Here is a 27,959-nt window from a genome sequence, read left to right as displayed (position 1 = left end):
TTCTGCAAAGCACTTTCTCTCATCTACTAGCGTTATCTAGTAACTCTCAAATATAGTCTGTACATGATAGATAGATGCCCAATTCTTTCTTTTTAAATACAAATATTCAAATGAGTAATTCTGCCCTAGTTACATCCTATGTAGTCCAATGAGGGTTTTGTTTTGGTCTTTTTTCTCTTCTATCAATATGAATTCACTTTTAAATACATTCAGTATGGTTGTAGTCAATTGTAAATTTTTTTTTCCTGCTCAAATTGCCCCTTTTTTTTTTTTTGCTAATAATAGTACTTTCATGGTGGCTTCTGTATCCTCTTGACATTATCCATTAGTCTCTACTTTCTGGCACAACAAAATGTCCCAGGCTCATCTTGTCTATTTCTTGTCACACTTTTGGAATAGGCCATTCCTCCAAAGAGTCTTGGTTCCAATTAATGGAAAAGGTATTTAGAGATCACAATCTGGGTACTTTATATGCTCACTGATATTTGGATGTCACTGCTTCTAGATCTTTTCATGGACTTAAGAAATAGTATTCTTAAAAAAGAGAAAGAGGGCCAGGTGTGGTGGTTCATGCCTATAAACCCAACGCTTTGGGAGGCTGAGGTGGGCAGATTGCTTGAGCCCAGGAGTTTGAGACAAGCCTTTACTCCAGCCTGGGTGACCTTGTCTCAAAAACAACAACAAAAAGTAAGATGATGTATTTCCTAACCCTTCTCTGAGGTTAGTAAAGTAAAAGTAAAGGCTGGGTGCGGTGGCTCATGCCTGTAATCCCAGCACTTTGGGAGGTCAAGGTGGGCAGATCGCTTGAGCTCAGGAGTTTGAGACCATCCTGGACAACAAGATGAAACCCCTTCTCTACAAAAAAATACAAAAATTAGCCAGGCATGGTGTTATGCACCTGTAGTCCCAGCTACTTGGGAAGCTGAGGTGGGAGGATGACTTGAGTCCAGGGGATGGAGAGGTTGCAGTGAGCCAAGATTGAGCCACTGCACTATAGCCTGGGAGACAGCTAGACCCTACTACAAAAAAAATTTTTTTTTGATTAAAAGAAAAAGTAAAATCACTTGTTTTACAGGGCCCACCCCAGGTTCCATGACCTCATGAAACCTGTCCATAAGTACTTTCTCTTTTCTGACCTCTTCAATTGTTTACTGTCTATATTGCTCATTTAGTTCTTTGCATCAATCAATCAATTAAAAAATTAATGCACTACAAGCTGAAGAGCACCAGAGTGGATGCTGTGGGGATGCAATGTATTACACATTAAATTTTCATGTGCAGTCACTTCCTCGATTAAGCTATATACTGAAGCCAAAGCTTCCTCATTTCCTCCATGGTGGCCAGTACTGCTGACTGATAAAAACAAAATTCCTTTACCCCAAATACTGAAAACAATGTAAATAAAAACTGAAACAAATTGATACAAATCCTTTTAATAAAGTATATCAGTGACAACTTCCTGTTTAAATAAATATATTGTTAAAAAATCATGCAAGAGCATTTTGTTTTAATTATGAGGAAAGGTTTGAGACTACTGTTCCCTCTGCAGAAACGCTATGCACAGATGCAAAATGGTCAAAGGCTGATACAATAATGAATCTCAAGTAAGTAGCGGAGCCATCACGTGCCTGTATGGGAAAAAAATCAATATAAATGCTTTTAGCAATGCTAGTTAACTGTTAACAAGCAGTTAGCAGAAGAAATGGCTTGATGCAAGAGTAATATTCTAAATACGTAACAATATATAAGGCCAGCTACATATAATAGTTGTGGTACGTATCAGCTAAATATAAGCCTTGGTTTGATGAAAAATAGCAACTGGAGCTAAAAACTGCAACTCTCATTTTTGTAGGGACAGGGTCTCGCTGTGTTGCCCAGGCTGGTCTTGAACTAGCCTCAAAACTAGCCTCCCAAAGTGCTGGGATTACAGGTGTGAGCTACCATGCCCAGTTTCTAATTTTTTAAAAGTGTCGGCTGGGTGCGGTGGCTTACGCCTGTAATCCCAGCACTTTGGGAGTCTGAGGTGGACAGATCACCTGAGGTTGGGAGTTCGAGACCAGCCTGACCAACATGGAAAAACCCTGTCTCTACTAAAAATACAAAATTAGCCAGGAGTGGTGGCACATGCCTGTAATACCAGCTACTTGGGAGGCTAAGGCAGGAGAATTGGTTGAACCTGGGAGGTGGAGACTGCAGTGAGCAGAGATTGCACCATTGCACTCCAGCATGGGCAACAAGAGCAAAACTCCGTCTCAAAAAAAAGAAAAAAAGTGTCTTTCTGAAGTATTTTTCATAATAAAGAAGTTTCCTTTGGTTAGTGTTGCCTCAGAATATACTACCCTGAAGCATGACTACATTTTTATATTTACATAATTTCTCTGGAAAGCAATTAGCCAATATATTTTAAAAGCTCTAAGTATGCTTATAACCTTGCACCCAGTAATTCTATTCCTTGAAATTTAATCTTAGAAGCTGGGCGCGGTGGCTCACGCCTGTAATCCCAGCACTTTGGGAGGCCGAGGCGGGCGGATCACAAGGTCAGGAGATCGAGACCATCCTGGCTAACACTGTGAAACCCCGTCTCTACTAAAAATGCAAAAAATTAGCCGGGCGAGGCGGCGGGCGCCTGTAGTCCCAGCTACTCGGGAAGCTGAGGCAGGAGAATGGCGTGAACCCGGGAGGCGGAGCTTGCAGTGAGCCAAGATCGCGCCACTGCACTCTAGCCTGGGCGACTAAGCGAGACTCTGTCTCAAAAAAAAAAAAAAAAAAAAAAAAGAAATTTAATCTTAGAAAGTAAGAAAAAAGGTGGAGGTCACAGTAGCAGGAATATGCATAGATGTCCCCTGTGTATACAGAGGGGACAAACTGTGTAATGACAGAGGGAAGAAAAAGAAAATTAGTTTAAATGTATGCCAATTGGCAAACATTATTTTAAAATTGTACTTATGAAGCCTGTATAATATACTTATGAAGCCTGTATAATATAATACTAAGTTAAAAAAAAGACACAAAATTGTCCACACATTATTATTCTAACTGTACAGCAAATGGTCAACAACTAGAAGAAAATAAATACAGTAAAAGTTTTTGTGACAGGGTAATAAAATTATGGGTGATTTCCAGCCTCCCATTCCCCCCTGCTATTTTTCAAATTTTCTATAATGCTGTGACTCTCCACAGTGGAGTCCTGAAACAATATACGAAAGGTAGCAGGGACTTACTAATCATAACCCACTAGGTAAAGACAGAAAAAAACAGGAAGATAAAATTCAGTAACATTAATTATTTTTCAGGACCTCACTGGCCTCCCCAGTACTCGGGTGAATTTTGGTGGGAGAGAAAGGAACAAAAGGGATTCAAAAACTTCCTACAGAATTTTTTGAAACACTGATTTAATAGTAGCTTCCGGCAAGTTGTGAAGAAGTAAACTTAATGCATAAGGTACGATTTTAACCCTCACTTAGGGAAACTTTAATTAAACAAAGCATGACCACCTAATAGATATTCAGTTGTTTTACTTTTTTGTGTTAGTCTAAAACCGGGGCCTGACCAACTACCAGGAACAGAGGAACTCCTGATGAGGCAGCAGCTTCCTCATCAACAGCCATTCATTTCACTTGACAAGCAAAGCCCAATGGAATGTTGTCGAAAAATACTGGTTCTCTTTCCACCTCACCTCTCTTTGGCTTATTTGTTGCTGATCCTATGCTCTAGTTCCCCTTATCTGAATCTCCCTTGTCCTTTCATGCTTAAATTAACATTCAATTTTGGCATCTCGACCTTTTTTGATTCCTATTCTAAAATGCCTACAGAATCAAACGAAAAAAAGCAAACCAAATAAATACTTCAAAGTAAATGAATGAGAAAAATAAAACAAAAAAAAAAGAATTGTTTTATCTTGCCGTCACTCTCTATGAAAGAGCCTAATTTATGAATGTACATTTAGCTTATATTATTATTGAGAATAACTTTCTCTACTGGTTGATTTAGATACAGAACCTATAATATCATGAGGATATTTATTATATATGACTATGGAGATAGGTTTAAAGTCTAAATACATTGTGCACGTTAATTTTTAATTCTATAAAGTATATTCACTTACCATAATTTCTTCATTTTGAAGCTGCCCCTCTGTGTGTACCAAATCTAAAACACAAATGTAACAGAAGAAATGAGTTAAGGGTCAAAATACATGAGAATAGCTACTGAAATTTATGTTCAGCAAAATGATATCTGGTAAATTATAAGACCAGGTTTGAAGGACTCATCGTTTGCATGTTGAAATTTGATTTAAAAATAGAGGTATAGGCCGGGCGCGGTGGCTCAAGCCTGTAATCCCAGCACTTTGGGAGGCCGAGACGGGCGGATCACGAGGTCAGGAGATCGAGACCATCCTGGCTAACACGGTGAAACCCCGTCTCTACTAAAAAATACAAAAAAACTAGCCGGGCGCGGTGGCGGGCGCCTGTAGTCCCAGCTACTCGGGAGGCTGAGGCAGGAGAATGGCGTGAACCCGGGAGGCGGAGCTTGCAGTGAGCTGAGATCCGGCCACTGCACTCCAGCCTGGGCGGCAGAGCGAGACTCCGTCTCAAAAAAAAAAAAAAAAAAAAAAAAAAAAAAAGAGGTATATGATATATAAGGCAAAAAAGATAATCTATGAGCTATAAAATATCCTAGTGAGTATAAACAAAAGGAAAAGTAAATGTCAATTATATTAATAGTAAAAGAATATAAGGAACTGATAAAATGTGAAAATTTCTTTTTAAAACATTTATTTTAAAAAATCCCCTTTTCAAGAAAAAAAAAGTGAACATTTGAGGATCCAGCTACTAACAGAAAGGAGCCATTTTGCCATACCCAAAGGTAACAACTAGAGCTGAATTTCTCAGTGAGACTTTCACTATGATGCATAATTGTGTGGCCCATGAAGTAATCTTTTCTGGTATCCAAGTTTTAAAAATGTTTCCTTATCTAATTTTAGAGCAGATTAATTTATTTGATCATGAGTTAATCATATCAAACATTCTTTTGGAAACATGAAAGATTTAATTGCTATAATGATAGCTAATGACAGTATTCAAAATTAACTTCATATAAAATAATGTATACAATGTAAAAGCCCCACAGTATTAAAAGAAGTGTTTCTGTTTCCTAACCCTTTTCTGAAATAATGAAAATCAGTAATCTGCTTTACCCCTTCTTTCTCCTTTAGTCCTGCTTCCTAAAAGTAAACATTCTCAACTATTTAAGCTGTTTTTCCTGAAATTATATGCTTTTATTCCTTTTTGATAAATTTTTTACTGACTTTATAGTATAGTAGGTGAAATTTTAGCTTTTTAAAGCCGAAATCCCTCTTTTTCCTCCTTCAACTTCTCCCTCTTTCCCTCCTCTCAAATTTGAAATCCTACTTGATGGTTACATTACTTTGTCTATCTAAAGGTTATTTACTCCTGAAATAAGTAATGAATTATAATGATATTTTCTTTCTTGTACAACTCTATCACCAGAAATTAATAATAAACTTTTTCATTTGCATAGTTTTTTTATTTATGAAAAATTGAAAAACATCAGCTGGGCACGGTGGCTCACACCTGTAATCTCAGCACTTTGGGAGGCCGAGGTGGGCAGATCACGAGGTCAGGAGATCGAGACCATCCTGGCTAACACGGTGAAACCCCATCTCTACTAAAAAATATACAAAAAATTAGCCAGGCGTGGTGGTGGGCACCTGTAGTCCCAGCTACTCGGGAGGCTGAGGCAGGAGAGTGTCATGAACCTGGGAGGTGGAGCTTGCAGTGAGCCAAGATCGTGCCACTGCACTCCAGCCTGGGCAACAGAGAGAGACTCCATCTCAAAAAAAAAAAAAGAAAAGAAAAAGAAAATAAAAATATCAAACATACTTAGGAGAGAACATAACAAAACTCCCACATATACCCATAAGCTAGATTTTATAATTACTAACATTTCATCATAGTGGATTTATCAATTTTTTTTTTTCACTAAAGTATTTTAGGTCAGGTGTGGTGGCTCACTACTGTAATACCAGCACTATGAGAGGCTGAGGTGGGTAGATCATTTGAGGTCAGGAGTTTGAGACCAGCCTGGCCAACATGGTGAAAACTCTTTCTCTACCAAAAATACAAAAATTAGCCAGGCATCATGGTGCATGACTGTAATTCCAGCTACTCAGGAGGCTGAGGCTTGAACCTGGGAGGCAGAAGTTGCAGTGAGCCAAGATTGTGCCACTGCACTCCGGCCTCAAAAAAAAAAAAAAAAAAAAAAAAATTAAAGCAAGTGCAAGACATTATTTGACATTTTACCTCTAAATACTTTTTTGTTCTTTTGAGACAGGCTCTCACTCTGTCACCTAGATTTAAGTGTAATGGCACGATCTCAGCTCACTGCAACCTTCACCTCCCAGGCTTAAGTGATCCTCCTTCCTCAGCCTCCCAAGTAGCTGGGACTACAGGTGTATGCCACCACACCTAGCAAATATGTATATATATTTTTTGTAGAAACAAGATTTCTCCATGTTGCCCAGGGTAGTTTCTTGAATTCCTGAGATCAAGCGATCCACCCACCTCAGCCTCCCAAAATGCTGGGATTATGGGCGTGAGCCTAGCTTCCCCTAAATACTTAATTATCCATTTCTAAATAGTAATTCTTTATATAACCATAATACCACCATCATAACAACATTAAAAATAGTGTTTTAATATAATATGAAACCCAATTTCTATTCAAATTTTCCCAATTGTCCCTGTCTTTTCATAATTGGTTTATTAAAATCAGAGTTAAGTATCTTTTAACCTTGAACTGCTTTCTCTCCCCCACACACATCTTTTAATGCCTCTGACTTACTGAAGACACCAGGTCAGTTGTCCCGTACAGTGTCCCACATTCTAGATTTTTTTTTTTAGAGATGGGGTCTTGCTCTGTCACCAAGGCTGAAGTGCAGTGGCATGATCACAGCTCATTGCAGTCTCAACCTGCTGGGCTCAAGTGATCCTTCCATCTCAGCCTCCCAAGTAGCTACAATTATAGGCACATGTCACCATCCCTAGCTAATTTTTAAATGTTTTTGTAGAAACAACATCTTGCCATGTTTCCCAGGCCAGTCTTGAACTCCTGGGCTCACGCAATCCTCCTCCCTCAGCCTCCCAAAGTATTGGGATTACAGGCGTGAGCCACTGTGCCCATGCCCCACATTCTAGATTTTATCATCTTGCCTATTCGTAGTTTCACTTAATTTGTTCCTCTATCTTCTGTATTTCTTATAGATTGGAAATTAGAGTTAAAAGCTTGATTATATTCATGGTCTGAGGTCTTCATCAATGTCTTGTGATCTTTGTCTTTTGTTACTTCTGGATTATTTGAAAACTGTGCATCATTTGAAAACCGTGTGCATGAGCTACACTTGTTGATTACTGGACCATAGGGTGACCAGAAATGAGCTGGCCTTTATCAGTATCCATAGGTCTTTTTTCTAGGGCCATTTAGTTTCTCCAAAGATGAATGTTCCAGTCTTCCAGCTGAGGGTATATTCTTGGCTGCTGACATTAATACCAGAACACAGGAAGGAGGCTGGTGTTCCTGCTATTCAATATGTAGACTTCCACTAGTATCCAATTTTCAACTCCATGTCTCACTCACTCCCTACTATGTATCTGGTCTCCTGAGCCTCAACATTCTATATTTGCAGTTGTCTCTTGAGGGTGGTAGTGGAGGTCTGTGGGAGAAAGGAGTGGTCACTTAGCTTTGCAGGATGGAAGAAGGTACCTAGAGTCTGATTACTCTGTATATAGATGTTCAACTAATCATCCTTATTTTCTGACCCAGGTCTCATTCATACTTCCCATGGCACCTGTTGCCTTTCAGCTCTAGGCCTTTCTGGGGTTCTGTGTGACAAAGTGGCTTGCTTCTTATTGATATGCTTCTTGGCAAGACCTTAGGTTATAACCTAGTTCATTCAGCTAAAGAAGTTACTACTCTTCCATCTGCTTTCTCACATTTGCTTTAGTTTGCTGGTTGTTTAATCTTTGTCCTTGTAGGTTTATGCCTGTTTTTATTCCTTTACTATTATTTTCATGATATTTTGAGAGGGAAAAGAGATAGACATATGGCCGGGCGCGGTGGCTCAAGCCTGTAATCCTAGCACTTTGGGAGGCCGAGACGGGCGGATCACGAGGTCAGGAGATCAAGACCATCCTGGCTAACACGGTGAAACCCCGTCTCTACTAAAAATACAAAAAATTAGCCGGGCGAGGTGGCGGGCGCCTGTAGTCCCAGCTACACGGGAGGCTGAGGCAGGAGAATGGCGTAAACCCGGGAGGCGGAGCTTGCAGCGAGCTGAGATCCGGCCACTGCACTCCAGCCCGGGCGACAGAGCGAGACTCCGTCTCAACAAAAAAAAAAAAAAAAAAGAGATAGACATATGAAGGCAAGATGCTGTGTTTAATTAAGTAGAGGCTATCAATTCTGCTGGTGATATTTAAATAGTACCATTAATCAGGAGGAAAGGAAAGAAGATGAGAAACTAATATTTATTGTCTATTATATGCCAGACACTAGTTCACCAAAACCTTAAATGATAGATATCATCGCCATTTTCCTAATAAGGATTTTGAAACTGAGAAAAATTAAGTCACATGTTAATAGTTATATAACCAGTAAATGAAGAAGCAGCTTTGTGTTCAAACCTGGGTCTTTCTAGGTCCTAAATGTGTCACAAGGATCACTGAAGTCATCTTTTTTCACCAAAGTGCAGCTAGATGAGAAATGTAGAGTCAAAGGAATATTATCTACTCCTTCATGCTCAGAACAATGCTGGTGAAACACATACCTTTTTCAATCCATTGCTCAAAATCAACTGGCTCTTTAGACGTGCTCTTTTCAATCTTCAAGGTCTGTACTGACATTGTCAATAAACAAAGTAAGTAAAGTGTTAATCTGTCTCTACGTTTTTGACCCTATATTTCTTTTTCCCTCTGCCTGAGATTGTCATGCACAGTGGAACTACACAAACACTGGGATCAGAAACATCATGGAAGTTACTCTGTATTTTTCCAAAAAACCCTATAGTAAAATATAGTCTTGTGTAACTAATCTTCCAAATGTTTGCAACCATACAACACAGAGCAAGTAGAGCTTTTTTGAATTTGGCATTATTCCAATTTTTTTGTGTGTACTGGCAATAATAATACTATTGGTGGTCTTGGTCATAAACATTTATGGAGAGCCTATGATGAGTCAAACATATTTATCCATTCACTTTTGACTACAATCTTATGAGAAAGGTATTTTAACCCACTTTACTGGTGAGAAAACAGGTTTAGAGGAGCCAAGCAAGGTGTTCAATGATATACAGCTAGTAAGTACCAGAAATGGAATTCAAACCCAGAGCCTCCACAATTAATGAGAAAAGAGACTTATCAGGAATACAGTCATCTTCCTCCTAAACTGGTTTTTCTCCACTGTTCTCAGTCCAGTCTCTACCACTCCAGATCCACTCTTCCTCTTCTTTGTCCTGTTCTGTGCCATGAGGGGCTAACCTCTGTGGACTGTATCACATGGATTCATTTACCACTGCCTTCTGACTGGATTTGTCCAGTGGGAGACACCAGGGGGAGATTGGGGTGGGGAAGGGAGATCAGCCAATTTTATCTCCACTCCCTTCCTGCTTCAGTGTGACATCTTTGACAGTTTCTCCTGCCTACAGCTCCTGTTAGGCCCTTTTACACAGGCTCCAGCTCTCACAGATCTCTGATAACACTATTTCCTTCCCTTGTGCCAGGGCTGGTCACAGCTTCCTGCTACAGCTAGTTTCTGAGGGCCTCATCATTCCTTGCCTTGTTTCTTCCCTTAACCCAGGCCATAATTTTGCAAATAGCCCCATCAATAGAGCCTCTTCATTTGAACCATCTGGGATGTATTCTGTTTCCTGCCATGATTTTGTCTGATACATTTTATCCTTAAATAAATAGGATTAGAATGATGTCCCAAGGGAGATTATCCCCCTAAATTCCTGAGAAAATGCCACTAGTAATAGAAGAATCACAACTATCCAATGTAAATAATCAGGGTTATCAGATTTTCAACAAGAATTTGACAAAGAACTCCAGGATAAATGAATCTAGAATAAAGATGTCATGGAACTTAGTGTTCTGGCAAGCTGTAGTCTTATATTCCTAATAGGGCCTTTTGCCAGACTTTTACATAGTAAATTGCATGGAAATTATTATGTGCTTTGGAAGGGTTTCAAATTTGCAGTTTCAGAGAGGCCAGTTGAGCTCAAGGCAGTTAACCCATAATCCCCATCCTTTCACCCCAGCAATAAAACTGGATTCCATGCTATAAAGAAAAACTAGTGTTTTGCCAAAAGTTTACATACACGCCTTCTGCCTATGGAAAAAATGAAAGGATAATGAAAATCAACACATGAGCCTTACCTGGAGCACCGAAAAAAAAAAGAAGAAAAAATTAATGTAAGATTTGCTTACCAAAGTAACTTTGGATTACAAGCCTTTCAATCCTTACATGTTTGTGGAAACAAATAATGAATTCCTGGGGAAACATTCCTGTGGTGGTCCAAAACGTTTCTGGATTCCTATTGTTAATTTTAAAGAAAAAATACGAATAGCCAAATATAAATGGTTAATCATAAAATTTTACTGAATACCTGTTTTTTTAAAATTAAATGACTACTGGATTCTTACATCTCCTTTCTATTAATTCTGCCTCTAATCTCTCTCTAACTTTAATAATTCTTCTTTACTACTACCAGGTATTCTTTTCTAAAACACAGAAACGGAATTGATGTCACTCCTATCTAAATGCCTCAGTGGTCCCTTATTGCCTATAATTCTAAACTCCTTCGTATGGCATTTAAGACTGTACAATCTGGTTCCATCATTAAGTTATATTCTCTTCTATCACTGTGGTCACACTGGGCCACTTAAAATTCTGCAAATACGTTATGCAGGCTCTTGCTTCTGTACCTTAGCTCATTCATGAGGTTTTGTTTTTTGTTTTTTTTACCCGAAAAACCCTTCTTCCCCTTGCATAAGTTAATTCACTTTCTGGTCCCATTTATCTAACACCACCAAATCAGAATCACTTCCTCCCTCTTTTGCACTTATCTCATACTCAGCCTCCATCTCTACATTGGCACTTAATCTCCTGTGTTTCTATGGCTCCCACTAGATGCTGAGCTCTGAGTCCAGCTTCTTTCTCTTACTCATCTTTATAACCCTACAACTGCTGCAATGCTCACCCATAGTAGATATATGCTAAATGTCTGTTCAAACAAAATTAAAACATGCACTGAATTTTAAGTCATATATAGTCAAAATAGTATATATGGTTTTGACTACAGAAATAATCATTTCTATTTTAACTATATAAGCTTTTTACTTTTTTGGGAAGTAAAATTTACCTACAGTGAAATTTACCTTAAGTGCATAACTTAGTGAGTTTTGATAAATGTATATGCTTATCTAACCAATACTCCAATGAAGATACAGAACATTTCCATGACCCAGAATCTCCCTTATCTTTCCTTCCAGACAATCCCTACCTCCCTTAGGCAACCACTGCTCTGATTTCTATCACCACCAACTAGGCTACAACGTTTTCATTCGTGATTTTGTTTGATATTTTTGTTGGATATTTTAATTGCTTGCAGCTTTTTACTATTAGGAACAAAACTGCTATAAGTATTCTTGTACAAGTGCTTGTGAACATGTTTTCATTTCTCTGGGTAATTACTAAGAGTGGAATTGCTAGGACATAGGGTAAAAGTATATTTAACTTTATAAGAAACTGTCAGCTTGCCAACGTGGTTGTACTATTTTGCACTCCATTTTCTTTCTTGTCATGTCATGTCTTTGTCAGGCCTTGCTATCTGGATAATGTTCTCATAAAACAATTTGGGAAATGTTTCCTTCTCTATTTTTGAGAAAGTTTGTGGAAGACTGGTATTTCTTCTCTAAATATTTGATTGAATTTAATTTCTATAATAGATATGAGGCTGTTCAGAATTTCCAACTGATCTTGTGTCATTTTTATAAGTTGAGCTTTACAAGAAATCTGTCCATTTCATCTAAGTTGTCAAATGTATTAGCTTAAATTTGTTCTTTATAACTTTTATTAATCCTTTCAAATGATCAACTTTAGGCTTTATTATTTTTTCTAATAATTGTCTATTTTACTGATTTCTGCTCTTACCTTTACTATTTATTTTCTTCTACTTAGTTTGGGTTTAATTTGCTCATTTTTTTTCTAGCTTCCTAAGGTGAAAATTTAGATTATTGGTTTTACAGTTTTTTCCTTTTTAACATAAGTATATACGCTATTACTTTCCCTTGAGACACTGCTTTAGCTGCATGCTACAAATTTGGTATGTTATATTTTCAACATCATTCTGTTAGAAGTATTTTCTAAGGCCAGGCATGGTGGCTCACTCCTGTAATCCCAGCACTCTAGTAGGCTAAGGAGGGTGGATCACCTGAGGTCAGCAGTTCAAGACCAGCCCGGCCAATATGGGGAAACCCCGTCTCTACTAACAACACAAAAATTAGCCAGGTGTCTGGGACACGCCGGTAGTCCCAGCTACTTGGGAGGCTGACGCCAGGAGGTGGAAGTTGCCATGAGCCGAGACTGCACCACTGCACTCCAGCCTGGATGATGGAGACTCCATCTCAAAAATAATAATAATAATAATAATAATAATAAAATAAAATTCTAAGATCCCTTATGATTTCTTTTTTGACCCATGGGTTATTTAGAAGTGTAGTGGTTACTAAGTTTTGGGGGGGTTTTCTGAATATCTTTTTGTTGTTTATTTCTAATTTAATTACACTGTGGTCAGGGAACATACTCTCTAAGATTTTAATCTTGAAATATATTGAGACTTATTTTATGTTTCGGCACATTTCAGTGAATGTTCAACATGTTGGGTTTTAGGTTTTTTAAAAGACTGAGTCTCGCTCTGTCACCCAGACTGCGGTGCAGTGGCACTATCTTGGCTCACTGCAGCACTGACCTCCTGGGCTCAAGCCATCCTCCTGCCTCAGCTCCAAAAGGAACAGTGACTACAGGTATGCCCCACCATGCCTGGCTAATTTTTGTGTTTTCTTGTAGAGACGGGGTTTTTTTATGTTGTCCAGGCTGGTCTCAAACTTCTGAGCTCAGGCAATCTGCCTGCCTTGGCCTCCCAAAGTGCTGGGATTACAGGTGTGAGCCACCACACGCAACTCATCAATATGTTCTTGTTCCATGTTGTTGATTATAGTATTCTATAACCATCAACAAAGTCGAGGTTATGATATTATTCAGATCATCTATGTCTTTATTGATTTTCTGCCAAATTGTTCTATCATTACTGAGAAAAGGGTACTAAAATCTCTAACTATAATTGTGAATTTATCTAGTTCTCCCTTTTATCTGTCAGATTTTGCTCTATGTATTTTAAATAACTATTATTAGGTCCATATACACTTAGGATTATCCTCTCTTCCTAATGAATGGACCCTCTAACATTATAAAATGTCCCCTTTGTCTCTGGTAATACTCCTTGTCTTATATTCTACTTTGTCTGATATGAATATAGCTACAGCGACTTTCTTATGTAAACTGTTTGTAGGATGCATCTTCTTTCATCCTTTTATTTTCAACCTATTCGTATCTTCATATTTAAAGTGCGTATCTTTTAGACAATATATATTTGGGTCTTGGCTTTTTATCCAATCTGACAATCTCTGATATTTAATTGGAGTGTTTAGCCCTATTGACATTTAGTGTAACTAGTGATATGGCTGAGTATAAATCTACTATCTTGCTATTCATTTTCATCCCTCCCATCTATTCTTGTTCTGTTTCTCCTTTCCTGTTTCTGAGTGAATAAATTTTTTACATTCCATTTAATTCATCTATCTTTTTTAGCTATACCTCTTTTATTAGGAATTTTTACAATAGCTCCTCTCTAGGTTACAACATAAAATCCTCATGATAGTCAATTTACACTGAACATCACTTTTGTGCCATTGTTGTCATATATTTTATATATATAATATACCCCATAATACAATTTTTTTCATTAAGTGGTCAGTTATCTTTCAAAAAAATTAAAAGAGGAAAAAAAGGCAGTCTTTTATAGTTACCTGAATATTTACCATTTCCAGTACACTTAATTTCTTCTTATAGGTTTGATTTTCCACCTAGTATTATACTCTTCAAACTGCAGAATTTCTTTTAGCATTCCTTGTGATGCAGGTCTACTTGTGATGAAAAATGCCTTTATCCTATCTTAATTTTTGGAAGATAGTTTAGCTAGACACAGAATTCTGGGTTGACAGGGTTTTTAAATATTTGCTTGTTTCTCCCTTTCCCAGTATTTTAAAGATATTGCTCCATTGTTGTCTGGTTTCCACTGTTTGTGATGTAAAGTCAGCTGTCATTAGTGCTATTGTTCCTCTGTATATAATAGTTTTTATTTCCTTTTAGCTATTTAAAATATTTTTTTTCTTTTTCTTTTTCGGCAGTTTGACTAAGATACAACGTCTGTATTTATCTAGCTTATAGATAAATCAAATTATCTATAAGATCAAATTATGCTGAGTTTTTTGGATCCATAATTTGTTATTTTAAAATAAAATTGGGGAAAATTCAGCTCAAAAGTAGAAACAACCCAGGTGTCCATAAACTGATGAATGCATAAATAAAATGTGCTATATCCATACAATGAAATCTTGACAATAAAGAAGAATGAAGTACTGATATGTGCTACAACATGGATTAACCCTGAAAACACATAAGTGAAAGAAACCAGGCCAGGTGTGGTAGCTCATGCCTGTAATCCAAGCACTTTGGGAGGCCAAGGCAGGTAGGCTGCTTGAGGTCAGGAGTTCAAGACCAGCATAGCCAACATGGTAAAACCCTGTTTCTACTAAAAATAAAGAAATGAGCCAGTGTAGTGGTGCACACCTGTAGTCGCAGCTACTTGGGAGGCTGGGGCATGAGAATCACTTGAACTCAGGAGGCAGAGGTTGCAGTGAGCTGAGATTGCACCACTGCACTCCAGCTTGGATGAAAGAGCAAGACTGTCTCAAAAAAACAAAAAACAAAAGAAAGAAACCACTCATGGCCGGGGGTGGTGGCTCACGCCTGTAATCCCAGCACTTTGGGAGGCAGAGGTGGGCAGATCATGAGGTCAAGAGATCAAGATCATCCTGGCCAACATGATGAAACCCCGTCTATACTAAAAACACAAAAATTAGTCAGATGTGGTGGTGCCTGCCTTAATCCCAGCTACTCAGGAGACTGAGGCAGGAGAATCGCTTGAACCCAGGAGGCAGAGACTGTAGTGAGCCGAGGTCACGCCACCGCACTCCAACACCGTCTCAAAAAAAAAAAAAAAAAGACACCAAGAAACCAGTCACAAAAGACCACATGTGTATGGTTCTGTTTACATGAAATATCTCAATAGATAAAATCTACAGAAACAAAGTAGATTAATGCTTGCCTAGGGCTAGTATGGATGGGAAAATACAGAGTGACTGATAACAAGTGTGAGGTTTCTTGTGTGTGTGGAGTTTCTTTTTCGGATGATGAAACTGTTCTAAAATTGGTTGTGGAGATGACTGTGTAACTGTGAATAGGCTGAAAGCCACTGAATTGTATATTCTAAATGGGCAGATTGTATGGTATGTGAATAATATGTCAATAAGGTTGTTACCAAAAAAAAAAAAAAAAAAAAAAGGCCAGAACTACTTTTTTTTTTTAAGAGACAGGGTTTTGCTCTGTCACTCAGGCTGGAATACAGTGGCACAATCACAGCTCATTGTAGCCTCAAACTTCTGCGCTCAAGTGATCCTCCTGCCTTGGCTTTCCAAAGTGCTGGGGATTAGAGGTATGAACCATCGTGTCCAGCCAAGGTCAGCTCTCCTAACTCAAAATTCTGGGTTTTTATAAAATGCTTAATATTTTACAGTCTCCTTTCATATTTATATTATTTTAAATTTTACTTATTGAAATTAATTAAATTAATTTTAATTGCCCCATGTTTTTCTTTGGATGCTTTCAATGAACATAACCAATAGAATAACATAAAATATCATGTTAGAGATACACTTGAATTTTAAAATGACATGTAACTAGGCCGGGTGCGGTGGCTCATGCCTGTAATCCCAGCACTTTGGGAGGTCGAGGCGGGCCGATCACGAGGTCAGGAGTTTTAAACCAGCCTGGCCAACATGGTGAAACCCTGTCTCTACTAAAAATACAAAAAATTAGCTGGGCGTGGTGGCGTGCACCTGTAATCCCAACTACTCTGAAGGCTAAGGCAGAAGAATTGCTTGGACCTGGGAGGCGGAGGGTGCACTAAGCTGAGATTGTGCCACTGCACTCCAGCCTGGGCAACAGAACAAGATTCCATCTCAGAAAACAAAACAAAACAAAAAAACAAAAATTAGTCAGACATGGTGGTGCATGCCTGTAGTCCCAGCTACTCGGGAAGCTGAGGCAGGAGAATCGCTTGAACCCAGGAGGCAGAGGTTGCAGTGACCCGAGATCATGCCACTGCACTCCAGCCTGGGTGACAGAGTGAGACCCTGTCTCAAAAAAAAAAAAAAGAAAAGACATCTAACTAAATCTTGTAATTATATATAAGGAAGTCATCAAAGTGGTAGTTTTCTTTTAAATATGACTTTATAGCTAACACCTATTTTACATGGATTATCTCATGGGATTTTTTTCTCAATTCTGAGGTCAGCAGGAAAGGTGGTATTATCCTCCATTTTTCAGATCAGTAATTGAGGCTCAAAGAGTAATATATATACTCTTTGACCAAGATAACACATAGTTCACTTACCCAGGAATTTTAATTCTAAATACAGTATTCTTCTACACTACACCAAAAGAACTGATTCTCTCTCTTCTTTTTTACTTGGCTTTTTTTTTCCTAGTGTAGAACCTCTTTTCCCCTTTTTCACTGACACATTAAATACAAAGGGCAGAGGAAAACTAGAAGTATAATCATTTTCTTTTTTTAGTGATGTGGTCTTGTTACGTTGCCCAGGCTAGTCTCAAGCTCCTGACCTCAAGCTATCCTCCTGCCTCAGCCACTATGCCTGGCTATTTATTTAACTCTTATTTCTGAAGGAATGGAGAGTTTGGAGCAGGGCCATAAAACAATATTCCATTATCCCGTAGGGACACATTTATAGCACTGTTTTCTCCAAATAATTCTATGGTTACTCTATTTAGATAAAGCAACTGTGAACAGAAAATAACTTTCTGTTTTTCTTTGAGACAGTCTCGCTCTGCCACCCAGGCTGGAGTGCAGTGACATGATCTCAGCTCACTGAACCTCCACCTCCTGGGTTCAAGCAATTCTGGTGCCTCAGCCTCCCGAGTAGCTGGGACTATAGGCGCACGCCACCACACCTGGCTAATTTTTTGGTATTTTTAGTAGAGACAGAGTTTTACCAAGTTGGCTAGGCTGGTCTTGAATTTCTGACCTCAACTAATCTGCCTGCCTCAGCCTCCTGAAGTGCTGGGATTACAGACATGAGCCACCGCACCTGGCCAGAAATTAACTTTTAGTGTCTACAATATACAGTCTAATTATATTTTCTAGAACTGCATATGCATTAAAAGTCCCCTATGTACTCTGTTCAGTTATCAGGAGAGTAACTACATTATTCCTTATGTTTTCCTGTACTAAGAGTTTTTGTCTAATCTAAAAAATATTATGTCCTTATTTATCAAAATGGACAGAGCCTAAAATATTAACTGCAATATATGATAGCTAATCCTAACATTCTATAAACATATAAAACAGACTCGCTTGAGAGAAAGATCACCAAAGTATTGCAAGGTAAATTGATCTTGCCTTGGAAAACTAATCTATCTCCAATCAAAATCAAGGAGTGTTTCTGGAAAGTCCTCTATTTCTGGCAAACAACTTAAGGCAAATCTCCACAGTTCTGTGTATTCTTAAAGCAATTCCCATATTAATTTTTCTACTCCAAGTCAGAGTAGGATAGTAACTATTACCTGAATTTCAGGAAGTAAACAACTAAGAAAAAGAAAGAAGAGACACAGGCAAAAAGCAGATATTAAATTTTTGATTCAAACTAAGTTTGAGTTAACCCAGTGTAGCACAAAGATCCCTGAGTACAAGTTAGAAGACATGAGTGTTAGCTGATTCTGCCTCTTGCTTATCTGTGTAATTTTGAGCAAGTCATTTTTATTTTGAGCAAGTCATCTGATCATTCTTTTCTTCATCTTTACGAAGGAGTTGAAAATACTTTTTTGTGCTTCTTATTCCCCAAGATTACTGTAAGGGTCAACTGACAAAGTATCTATGAAATTATAAAGCCCTATGCAAATGTAGAGTAATATGTGCATATATATGTGTTTATATGTATGCGTGTGTGTGTAGATGTTGATTACTTTCCAATATTAGTCAAGTTTGACTCATAGAAAAAGTCTCTGACTTCTAGGAATTCACAGTTGAGAGAGGAAACAACCATTAAAAATAAACAATACAATAAAGGAAAAAGTAAGGTAACAGAGGTATATACCAACTGTTATTGGACCCCAGCAAAGAGCTAAAGGAATCTGAGGGGAAAAGTCAGTTGTCATAAAGATTACAACTAGGCTTCAAGGAAGAGGCTGAGTTGCTAGAATTTCATCCAGATACATGGGCTTCAAGATACATAAAGTATCATGAAACCTCTGTTACAACTGGTTCTGCCTTCAATAATTAAAAGTAGTACTTAACCTCCTTAGACCTCTCTCACCACAAGTCTGAAATAAAGGGTTTTGGCAAAATAAACCCACAAGTCCTTCCAGGCCTAAAATTAGATGGTTCTATGAGTCAAACTCTGGTCACTGTACATATACCAAGAAAGAGGGTTCAAGAAAGTAATAAGCCAGAAGTATTAAAAAAGGAGTTCTCCACCAGGCACGGTGGCTCACGCCTGTAATCCCAACACTTTGGGAGGCCAAGGTGGGCAAATCACCTGAGGTCGGGAGTTCAAGACCAGCCTGACCAACATGGAGAAACCCCATCTCTACTAAAAATACAAAATTAGCCAGGCGTGGTGGTGCATGCCTGTAATCCTAGCTACTCGGGAGGCTGAGGCAGGAGAATCACTTGAACTCGGGAGGTGGAGGTTTTGGTGAGCCGAGATTGTGCTATCGCACTCCAGCCTGGGCAACAAGAGCAAAACTCCGTCTCAAAATAAAAAGGAGTTCTCAGGTGGGCTCAGTAGCTCATGCCTGTAATCCCAGCACTTTGGGAGGCTGAGGTGGGTGGATCACAAGGTCAGGAGTTTGAGACCAGCTTAGCCAATATAGTGAAACCCCGTCTCGACTAAAAAATACAAAAATTAGCCCAGTGTGGTGGCGTACTCCTGTAGTCCCAGCTACTCAAGAGGCTGAGGCAGGAGAATCACTTGAACCCGGGAGGTGGAGGTTGCAGTGAGCCAAGATGGCGCCACTGGACTCTGGCCTGGGTGACAGAGTGAGACTCTGTCTTAAAAAAAAAAAAAAGAAAAAAAGGAGTTCTCCCATTAACTGCTTTTTCTTGGAATCAGAAGTCTAAGAACAATATTTAGAAAAATATCCACCTAGAAAAAGCTGTAGCACAATGAAGAGTAGAAATTGGAAGGATATCAACAAGGGGAGAGGCAAAACAATACGTGATAGCACGGAATGAAGCATTCAGTTCTGCAAAGATATCACTTAGACCAGTAAGGAAATAGGTAGTATATAGGAAGTTATAATATTTACATTCTTATTCCAAGAAAAACTTGGAGTAAAACCAAAACCAGACCTTAAAATTTACACTTCCATAAAATGAAGTTGTTTGAGTTTTTGCCTTGGTAAACCACTTCTAAAAAAACCTATTTGTATGAAGAGTTCAGTTTAGGCATTATAAAGAAAAGGATCAAAAACCTAAATATACACAACTGAATTAGTTTCAGAAATGGTACCAAAAGTGGATATCAGATAATTCACCAAACATTTATTAAACTATGTTTAATAGGGCAAGTTGTTATAAAACACAGTCCAAGTACTCAAGGGATTCACTGATTTAAGACTGTAAACAACAAACTATAGTAACTCTTACCCATCAATGATATTTTCAGGTGGGTGTTTTTCATCACTTGATGTAGCTAAAATCACTTCGGACCCTTCAGAGCTCAGACAGAGATCAATTTTTCTCATCTTAAAATGTTTAACCTGCAAATCAAAAAATAACAAAAAAAGCAACTTCTTGATTCTCTAAACTTTATCTGAGAAAACCAAGTGAGAAGGAAAGGCTGTTGCCTAGCAGATGGTTTAACAGCCAAGCTATTCAACATGTGGGAGGGACTCTAACATGTTTGTTTATATAAGAAACCTCTCCCAGGGATAATCTATATGACATGACTATTTCTGCCACTCTGCTTCACAAAATAAGTCCCTGACTACCCTAGCCAAACAAAAAAACAAAAACACAGAGGTACAGGAAGAAGGTCAACAGAGGAGAACAACATGGAATACCATAAAAATACTCAATTAGGCCGGGTGCGGTGGCTCATGCCTGTAATCCCAGCACTTTGGGAGGCCAAAAAATTTTTTTTTTTTTCTGTAGAGATGGGGTCTTGCTATGCTGCACAGGCTAGTCTTTGTTTTGAGACGGAGTCTCACTCTTGTTGCCCAAGCTGGAGTGCAATGGCACGATCTTGGCTCAATGCAACCTCTGCCTCCCGGTTTCAAGCGATTCTCCTGCCTCAGCTCCTGAGTAGCTGGGATTACAGGCACCCGCCACCACGCCAGGTTAATTTTTGTATTTTTAGTAGAGACGGGGTTTCACCATGTCGGCCTGACTGGTCTCAAACTCCTGACCTCGTAATCCGCCCACCTCAGCCTCCCAAAGTGCTGGGATTACAGGCGTGAGCCAGCACACCCAGCTTGCTCAGGTTAGTCTTAAAACTCCTGGCCTCAAGTGATCCTCCTGCCTCAGCGTTTCAAAGTGCTGGTATTAAAGGCATGCGCCACTGTGCCCGGCCAGTATCAGTATTTTATAAAAATGCATTTATTCTTAGTTTTTATTTATTAGAATACAGTTCACTTTCTATTATATTTTAAAAATTAGTATCGATAGTATTAAAAGTGTGGTAACATTGGTAAGAAAACACATATATTTTAATTTTTTGTGCCTCTTTTCTCTATCAATCTTACCACAGCTTTTGACACTATTGATACCAGAAAAACAGTCAGTGTGGGATGAATTGTCAAGCCTTAGTTTTAAGAGGAGAAAGATGATGAATTCTGTAAATACAGATTGATAAACTTGAATGCTAATTCTCAACAAAACCCTAAAATTATTAAAATTCATTATTAAAATGGTAGCCTTGAAAATGTAACCAAGGAAGTACTAAAATTGGAAGTAGCAGTAACATTAGTTTACAAGCTAAACCAAACCTATACATTTCTGTTTGTCTGATGGAATTCCTACCCATTTGGAACATGTTCTAAACATTTCGACAAAGCTTCAGACAAAGCTTCTCAAGATACCCTGTGAACCCGACAGAGAAATATGAATTGGGTGACAGCCAGTACTCTAGGTAGATATTTCTAACTCTGAGTGGCTATACTCAAAGAATGATGATTAATGGAAGAAAATGAACTTGTGGAGAACTTCTATCCTTATCCTACTCAACATTTTTATTAATTAAGGATGCACAAAGTATGCTCATCAATTTTGCAGACACAAAGCTTGGGATGTCAGCTGATACGCTAGGTGACAGAATTAGCATTCAAAAAGAAATGAGTAAGCTAGAAAGATGGCTTGCAATGAGTAAGTCATCTAATAAGGATAAAAGTAAAAACCTTTACTCAGTTTTGGAAAAAATCAATCATACAAGGGTTAGTCTAAATCAGGGGTTAGCAAACTACTGCCTGTGAGCCAAATCTAGCCTGCCATTTGTTTTTGTACTGCCCACAAGCTAAAAATGTGTTTAACATTTTAAAATATTTTTTAAAATCAAAATATACTGTGACACACAAAAATTACATGAAACTCATATTTTAATGTCCATGAATTATATTGGAAAGTGGCTATGCTCATTCGCTTATATATTGCCTATGGCTGATTATATGTTACAGTGACATAGCTGAGTCACTGAAACAGACTACAAGGCCCATAAAACCTGAAATATTTACTATTTGGCCCTTTACAAAAAAGTGTGCCAACCTCTGATCTGATACATATAGGTTTGGTTGATCACAAAGTCAATATAAGGCAACAGTGTACTCTATCTGCCCCTAAAGGTAATGGAATGCTATCTTAGAGTTTAAGGAAGTACCACATTCCATCAACATTTTTGAACACCAGTTGAACTAAGGGCCAAGCACTGTGCTAGTATTGCAAAGACGAATATAACAACCTAGGGACTAAGACTTGGTTCTTGCCTTCAAGTTTCAGAGTCAAGGAAGATGAATAAGCATGAAGCTAATAGTATAATATACTACGTACTAACATCGTGTGACGCACATCCAGAACACTGTGTTCAGTTCTGGGTAGTATGTTTTAAGTAGGACATCGTCAGGCGCAATATTGTTCAGAGGAGAGTAAAAAGTTCATGATGATCTATAAACCATATTACATAGAGGAAGGTGAAAAATAGAAATATGACTACCATTTTTATTCTCAGTGGTGCTCACAAATGGAAAAAGGATTTTTTACACCTCCAGGGGTGTGAACTGAACTCAACAAATACACATTTTGAGCAGGAACTTTGGAGAGACAAGGACTTTCGTGCAAAGTAAAGATTTTAAATTTCTTTCATCCCTGGAAACATCCAAGAAAAGTCAGTAAAAGATCATAATCTATGGAAGAAGCCAAAGAAATCTATGGAGGAAGCCAAAGACAGGATTCCTGCATTGGTAGTTCTCTTGGACTGAGTCAAATTCTAGGAAAGGTAGATTGGGAAAAGATAATGAAAGATCTGAAAAGCCAAGTTAACGGCAATGAAGTTTATCTTGTACTCCGTACTCCAGTGGTTCTCAACTGGACTGGGGGTAGATTTTGGCCTCCAACGGACACTTCACAACATGTGAAGTTTTAGCTGTCACAACTTGGGAGGGAAAATGCTGCTAAATATACCATCATATAGAGGACAGCACATCCACAAGTAATTATTGGACCCATGTATAAATAGTGTAAAGCTGGGGAAACTATGCAGTAATCTATTTGGGGGTGGAAATGTGAGGGTTGGAGCTATAGGGAGATAACTTTTTTTTTTTTGAGATAAGGTCTGGCTCTATGGCCCAGGCTGGAGTGCAACCATGTGATCTCGGCTCAATGCAACCTCTGCCTCCCAGGCTCAAGCGATCCTCCCACCTCAGCCTTCCTAGTAGCTGGGACTACAGGCACGCACCACCAAGCCTGGCTCATTTTTTTGTTTTGTTGGGACAGGGTTTTGCCATGTTGCCCAGGCTGGTCTCTAACTCATGAGCTCAAGCGATCCGCCCACCTTGGCCACCCAAAGTGCTGGGATTTCAGGAGCGAGTCACTGTGTCCGGTCAAGAACTTGTTTTTTAAAAAAGAGATGGCCGGGCGCGGTGGCTCAAGCCTGTAATCCCAGCACTTTGGGAGGCCGAGACGGGCGGATCACGAGGTCAGGAGATCGAGACCATCCTGGCTAACACGGTGAAACCCCGTCTCTACTAAAAAATACAAAAAACTAGCCGGGCGAGGTGGCGGGCGCCTGTAGTCCCAACTACTCGGGAGGCTGAGGCAGGAGAATGGTGTGAACCCGGGAGGCGGAGCTTGCAGTGAGCTGAGATCCGGCCACTGCACTCCAGCCTGGGCGGCAGAGCCAGACTCCGTCTCAAAAAAAAAAAAAAAAATAAAAAAAATAAAAATAAAAAAGAGTTACACTTCAGGGTTGATATGGAGATGAATAGGAAAGAATGTACTTCCCAAGTGTTCAGTTCTTTTCTTACCTCACATTCTTAAGTTTTCTGAGAAGCAAACACATGCTTTAATGCAAAACTCATTTCACACCTTCTATATTCAACATTATCCTCCCTATTTCCTGTTTTGGGTAGAATTACTTAAGTAGAAATGGCAGAGACTGGGTTTTCTTTATCTTTTGTTGCAGTTAATGACAAGAGACAACCAACCTTAGAGAAATACATACAATGACGCCAGTGACTCACGCCTGTAATCCTGACACTTTGAGAGGCCGAGATGGGCGGACAGCTTGAGCTCACAAGTTCAAGACCAGCCTGGGCAACATGGTGAAACCTCGAAATCCCCTCTACTAAAACTACAAAAATTAGCCGGACCTGTTGGCAGGCGCCTGTAATCCCAGCATTTGGGAGGCCCAGGCAGGCGGATCACTTGAGGCCAGCAGTTCAAGACGAGCCTGACCAACATGGTGAAACCTCGTCCCTACTAAAAATATAAAAATTAGCCGGGTGTGGTGGCGGGCGCCGGTAATCCCAGCTAATCCAGAGGTTGAGGCAGGAGACTCGCCTGAACCCAAGAGGCGGAGGCTCAGTGAGGTGAGATCGCGCCACTGCACTCCAGCATGGGCTACAGAGCGATGATGTCTCCAAAAAACAAAACAAAAGTGCAGGTTTGGGAGGTAGTCTAATCCCCCACCCCTTCAGAACAAGGTAATTTCCTCAGGGCCGCAGTTTACCAAAGGTGGTACACTCTGGGGTGCTATCCTTTCCATTTTTTACAATCCCTGACCCTGGAATTCCCTGATGCTTTATCCTGTCTTTCAAATTAGGGCCACTGGTTTCGTCCCCAGTTCACCCCTTCATCGCTAGCTCACATGCCCTTTGTGGTCCTTCTTTCTCCAAACCTCTTCAGGTCAAGTCCTTAGAGGACCTTCAACCTGACCAGCCCCCTTGGTTCTGGTGCTACAGCTGGACTCCTCATGCTCTTTCAAGTACCATCCATTGGGAACGTGGTGTACTTTAGAAAACGCGGACCTGGCCTACGGCTTGTCTCCGCGGGGACAAGGCCACCGCTTCCAAGACAAACCAGCCCTGGCACCACCTTCTCACCTCCATCCCAAACCCTCCTCCTCAGTCCCAGGCCCTGTGGAGACAGACTTCCGAGGGCCCTAGAGCCTCAGACTTGTGGAGGCCTCGCCCCAAAGTATGTAAAGAATATAATAAATGCCCCCGACCTTAAGTACAATTCATAGCTAGATGGCTTACGTTGCGGCTGACAGCTTACATTTTGGTAGGCTAATTAATTTCGATTTACAATTGGTTTTCCCTTTTGGTGGTCAAGACGCTATTTCTGGCCTCAAAGAGCTTCGAGGCCTGGCACTGGCGCCTCCAGGGTCTAGAGGAGAAGGCGGGTCCGCGTCAGACCTCCCGCGACGGCCCTTCCACGCCTCCCGTTGCTCGTCTTTTCACCACCCTCCACTGTTGCTCCCTTCCCACCAGCATCCCCTTCCTTCTGCCTTGCCCGGCCAGGCCCCCACACCCCCTGGTACCAGCCTGCCCACCCCGCGGCCCGCTCGCCTGGGACTCCCCTTAGTTCTGGGCGCCGTACCTTCCTGGCTCGAAACCTCCCTTTCGCCCCGCCCCACGCAGAGCGCCCCAACCCACAGCCCCGCCTCCTCGCCGCAGCCTCAGCGGAGTTCGGGACTGCGCGCGCTCCAACTCCGAAATCTTCGCGCCACGCCTCCCACAAGCCCCGTCTCACCCTCAGCCCCGCCCCCTCGCCGCGACCACAGCGGAGTTCCCGGGCGCGCGCTCCTACCCCGAGCTCTTCGCGCCACGACTCCGACAGGCCCGCCCTGCCCTCAGCCGCGCCCCCCGCGCCGCCGCGGCCTCCGCAGAGTTCCCGGGCGCGCTCGCTCCTACCCCGAGCTCTTCGCGCCACGCCTCCCACAGGCCCCACCCCGCCTCAGCCCCGCCCCCTCGCCGCGGCCTCGGCCCCTCCTACCCCTAGCTCTTCGCGCCACGCCTCCCACAGGCCCCGCCCGCCCTTGACCCCGCCTTCTCCAGCTCCCATTACTTCGCGGGCCAAGATGCGCAACCACTCCCGAGCGCCTTTCCCAGGGCAGTCCCAGGACTTGCGCTGCCTACCCTCCCCCAGCTCAGCTGTATCCCTGGGGCCCGCAGGACCCAGGGGATCCGCCCTCCCGCGAGCACGCACGCGCAGGGCCCACCTCTGCTAGTTCCAAACCCTCGGCCCTCGGGTCGCCTGCCTGGGGCCCGGCCCCGCCTCTAGACCCGGCCCCGCCTTCGTGCCGGGGCCCGCGCACGCGCGCCTCCCCGGCCCAGCCTTTCCCCCGTCCCCGCCGGTCCCGCGGTCCCACAGCGCCTGGTTGCCCCCAGCCCTCTCCCTCCTCCCACCCTCGCTGTGTCCCACCCTCCCTAGCTTTGTGCCCGGGGTGCTGAGCCGTTCCCCGTCAGCCGCGCCGCGGGAGGAGGGAGCCGCCACAGAGGAGCTGCCGCTCGCTGCCCCGGGCAGGGGCACAGGTAGGTGGCGGCCGCGGGCCGGGCCGCTCGCGGGGCCCCGGGTTGCGTGTGGGAGCGGGGGCGGGGTGTTAGGGAGCGGCGGGGTGGGGGAGGGGAAGCCCGAGAGGGACGGCGGGGCGCGGGTTGAGGGGAGGATGAGGTATATGGGTGTGGACGATGGATTTAAGGGTGGCGTAGGGGTGCGGGGGCAGGCTATGGGGACGTGTGAGAATTGGGGTTCGGGGCCGGGGTGGGATAGGGAGCAGGATTAGCCTGGGTGGACTCGGGGAGAGGCACGCGTGGGGAGAGAGCGGGAAGAAGGAATGGGGAAAGGAAATGGGATTTTAGGGGTTCAAGGAGGAAAAGAGCTAGGATAGGAATAGAGAGGGTGGGGTCTTGGGGACAGGGAAGAAAAGTTGGGGGTGTGGAATGCCAAGTTAGGGATAGGCGTGAAGGAAGAAGGTCTTGAAGATTGAGAACAGAAGGCAAGGAAAGGGTTGGAGAGATTGGGGGCCTAGGAGAGGGAAGCCCCTAGAGTGGGAAGACGGGAAGAATAGATGGTGGAGGGAAGGAGTGGGGGTGGAGGAGTTGGGGAAAGAAAGGGAGGCAGGTGGAGGTTGGGAGATTGGAGGTTGGAAGGGTTGGGTCTGTGGAACAAGCAAGCCACCTTTCAGCAGGAGCACGGAAGGGCTGGAAGGGTCTGAGGCTTGAGGCGGGCAGGGGAGCTGAGGTGAGCGAAGGGAGTGGGGTTAGGATTTTTGGTGTGAGAAGCGCTAGAGTTGTTAAGAGTCACATTGTGGGAGAGATTGGCATGTTCTTGGGGGGCAGTAGGGAGCCTGAGAGAGGAAAAGGTATGGATGAGAAGGCAGTAAAGTGCATATTATAGGAAAAAAGTAGTGAGGAAAGTTGAAAATTGAAGAATGGGGACACACAGAACAATGAAGGTGGATTGTTGGTTATTGCTGGTTTAGAACTACCCACAGTTTAGTTTCTGTTCAGGTTTTTATTTAGAAATTTTCCCAAGAATACTGCATTTTCAGATAAACTAAGTGTGGGCAGCCTTGGGATGAAGGCCATGGGCTGGCAGATGTTCTCCTGGTATATAGATGTAGCTCATTTTGGGCCTGGCAGAGGGAAGAAGGGAGGCCTCGTTGTAACTGTCTTGGCTCTGTTCCCACCAGCTCTTTCCCTAGATGTGCACCGGTTTTCGTTTTTTTTTTTTTTCAATCTTATCCCTTCCCCCTCCCCTCAGGCTTCAACCAGTGAATACTAGAGGGATCAAACAGGTGGGTGAGATTAATTTTTCACATTTTTTTTTTTCTATCCTTAAGGCTGATGTCATATTTTTAGTCTTGAGAAACAGCATCATGCCAAGGAAAGAGCTTGAGCTTTGCAGTAATGCGACCCTGAGATTGAATTCTGGCTCTGCCACTTACTAGCTCTGTTCTAGAGTAAGTTATTTT

At 41.5% G+C, this 27,959-nt stretch overlaps 2 protein-coding genes and 1 long non-coding RNA gene across 15 annotated transcripts in view; 1 reads left to right on the top strand and 2 right to left on the bottom strand.

The window, feature by feature from the left end:
• Positions 1-1,417: 1,417 nt before the first annotated feature.
• On the bottom strand, positions 1,418-26,323 carry IFT25 (intraflagellar transport 25). 13 transcript variants are annotated; one of them, XM_015139514.2, is made up of 6 exons: positions 26,205-26,323; positions 20,141-20,253; positions 10,503-10,609; positions 8,846-8,914; positions 4,106-4,149; positions 1,418-1,628 (listed from the first exon to the last, which is right to left on the bottom strand). In XM_015139514.2, the coding sequence occupies exons 2-6, from the start codon at positions 20,236-20,238 to the stop codon at positions 1,512-1,514; spliced, it is 435 nt and encodes a 144-aa protein (XP_014995000.1). In that variant the 5' UTR covers positions 20,239-20,253; positions 26,205-26,323; the 3' UTR covers positions 1,418-1,511. The 13 variants fall into 13 exon arrangements, with proteins under 13 accessions (XP_014995000.1, XP_014995005.1, XP_014994986.1 ...); XM_015139519.3 differs by lacking the exon at positions 26,205-26,323 and adding an exon at positions 25,793-25,915; XM_015139500.3 differs by lacking the exon at positions 26,205-26,323 and adding an exon at positions 25,583-25,721.
• On the bottom strand, positions 5,990-8,432 carry LOC144333265 (uncharacterized). The gene is made up of 3 exons (XR_013401825.1): positions 8,189-8,432; positions 6,603-8,146; positions 5,990-6,061 (listed from the first exon to the last, which is right to left on the bottom strand). It is a non-coding gene; the product is annotated as an uncharacterized LOC144333265 (long non-coding RNA).
• LRRC42 (leucine rich repeat containing 42) overlaps positions 26,030-27,959 on the top strand; it is a 21,934-nt gene continuing 20,004 nt past the window's right edge. Inside the window, exon 1 of the mRNA XM_001113152.5 lies at positions 26,030-26,517. The gene's annotated coding sequence lies outside the window, so the exon portion shown is untranslated. The remainder of the gene's footprint in view (positions 26,518-27,959) is intronic.

This window comes from Macaca mulatta, chromosome 1 (assembly GCF_049350105.2).
Source record: "Macaca mulatta isolate MMU2019108-1 chromosome 1, T2T-MMU8v2.0, whole genome shotgun sequence".
In the NCBI taxonomy this organism is placed as follows: Eukaryota; Metazoa; Chordata; class Mammalia; order Primates; family Cercopithecidae; genus Macaca; species Macaca mulatta.
Note: the sequence above shows the minus strand (reverse complement) of the source record. Positions and strands in the feature narration are given on the sequence as shown.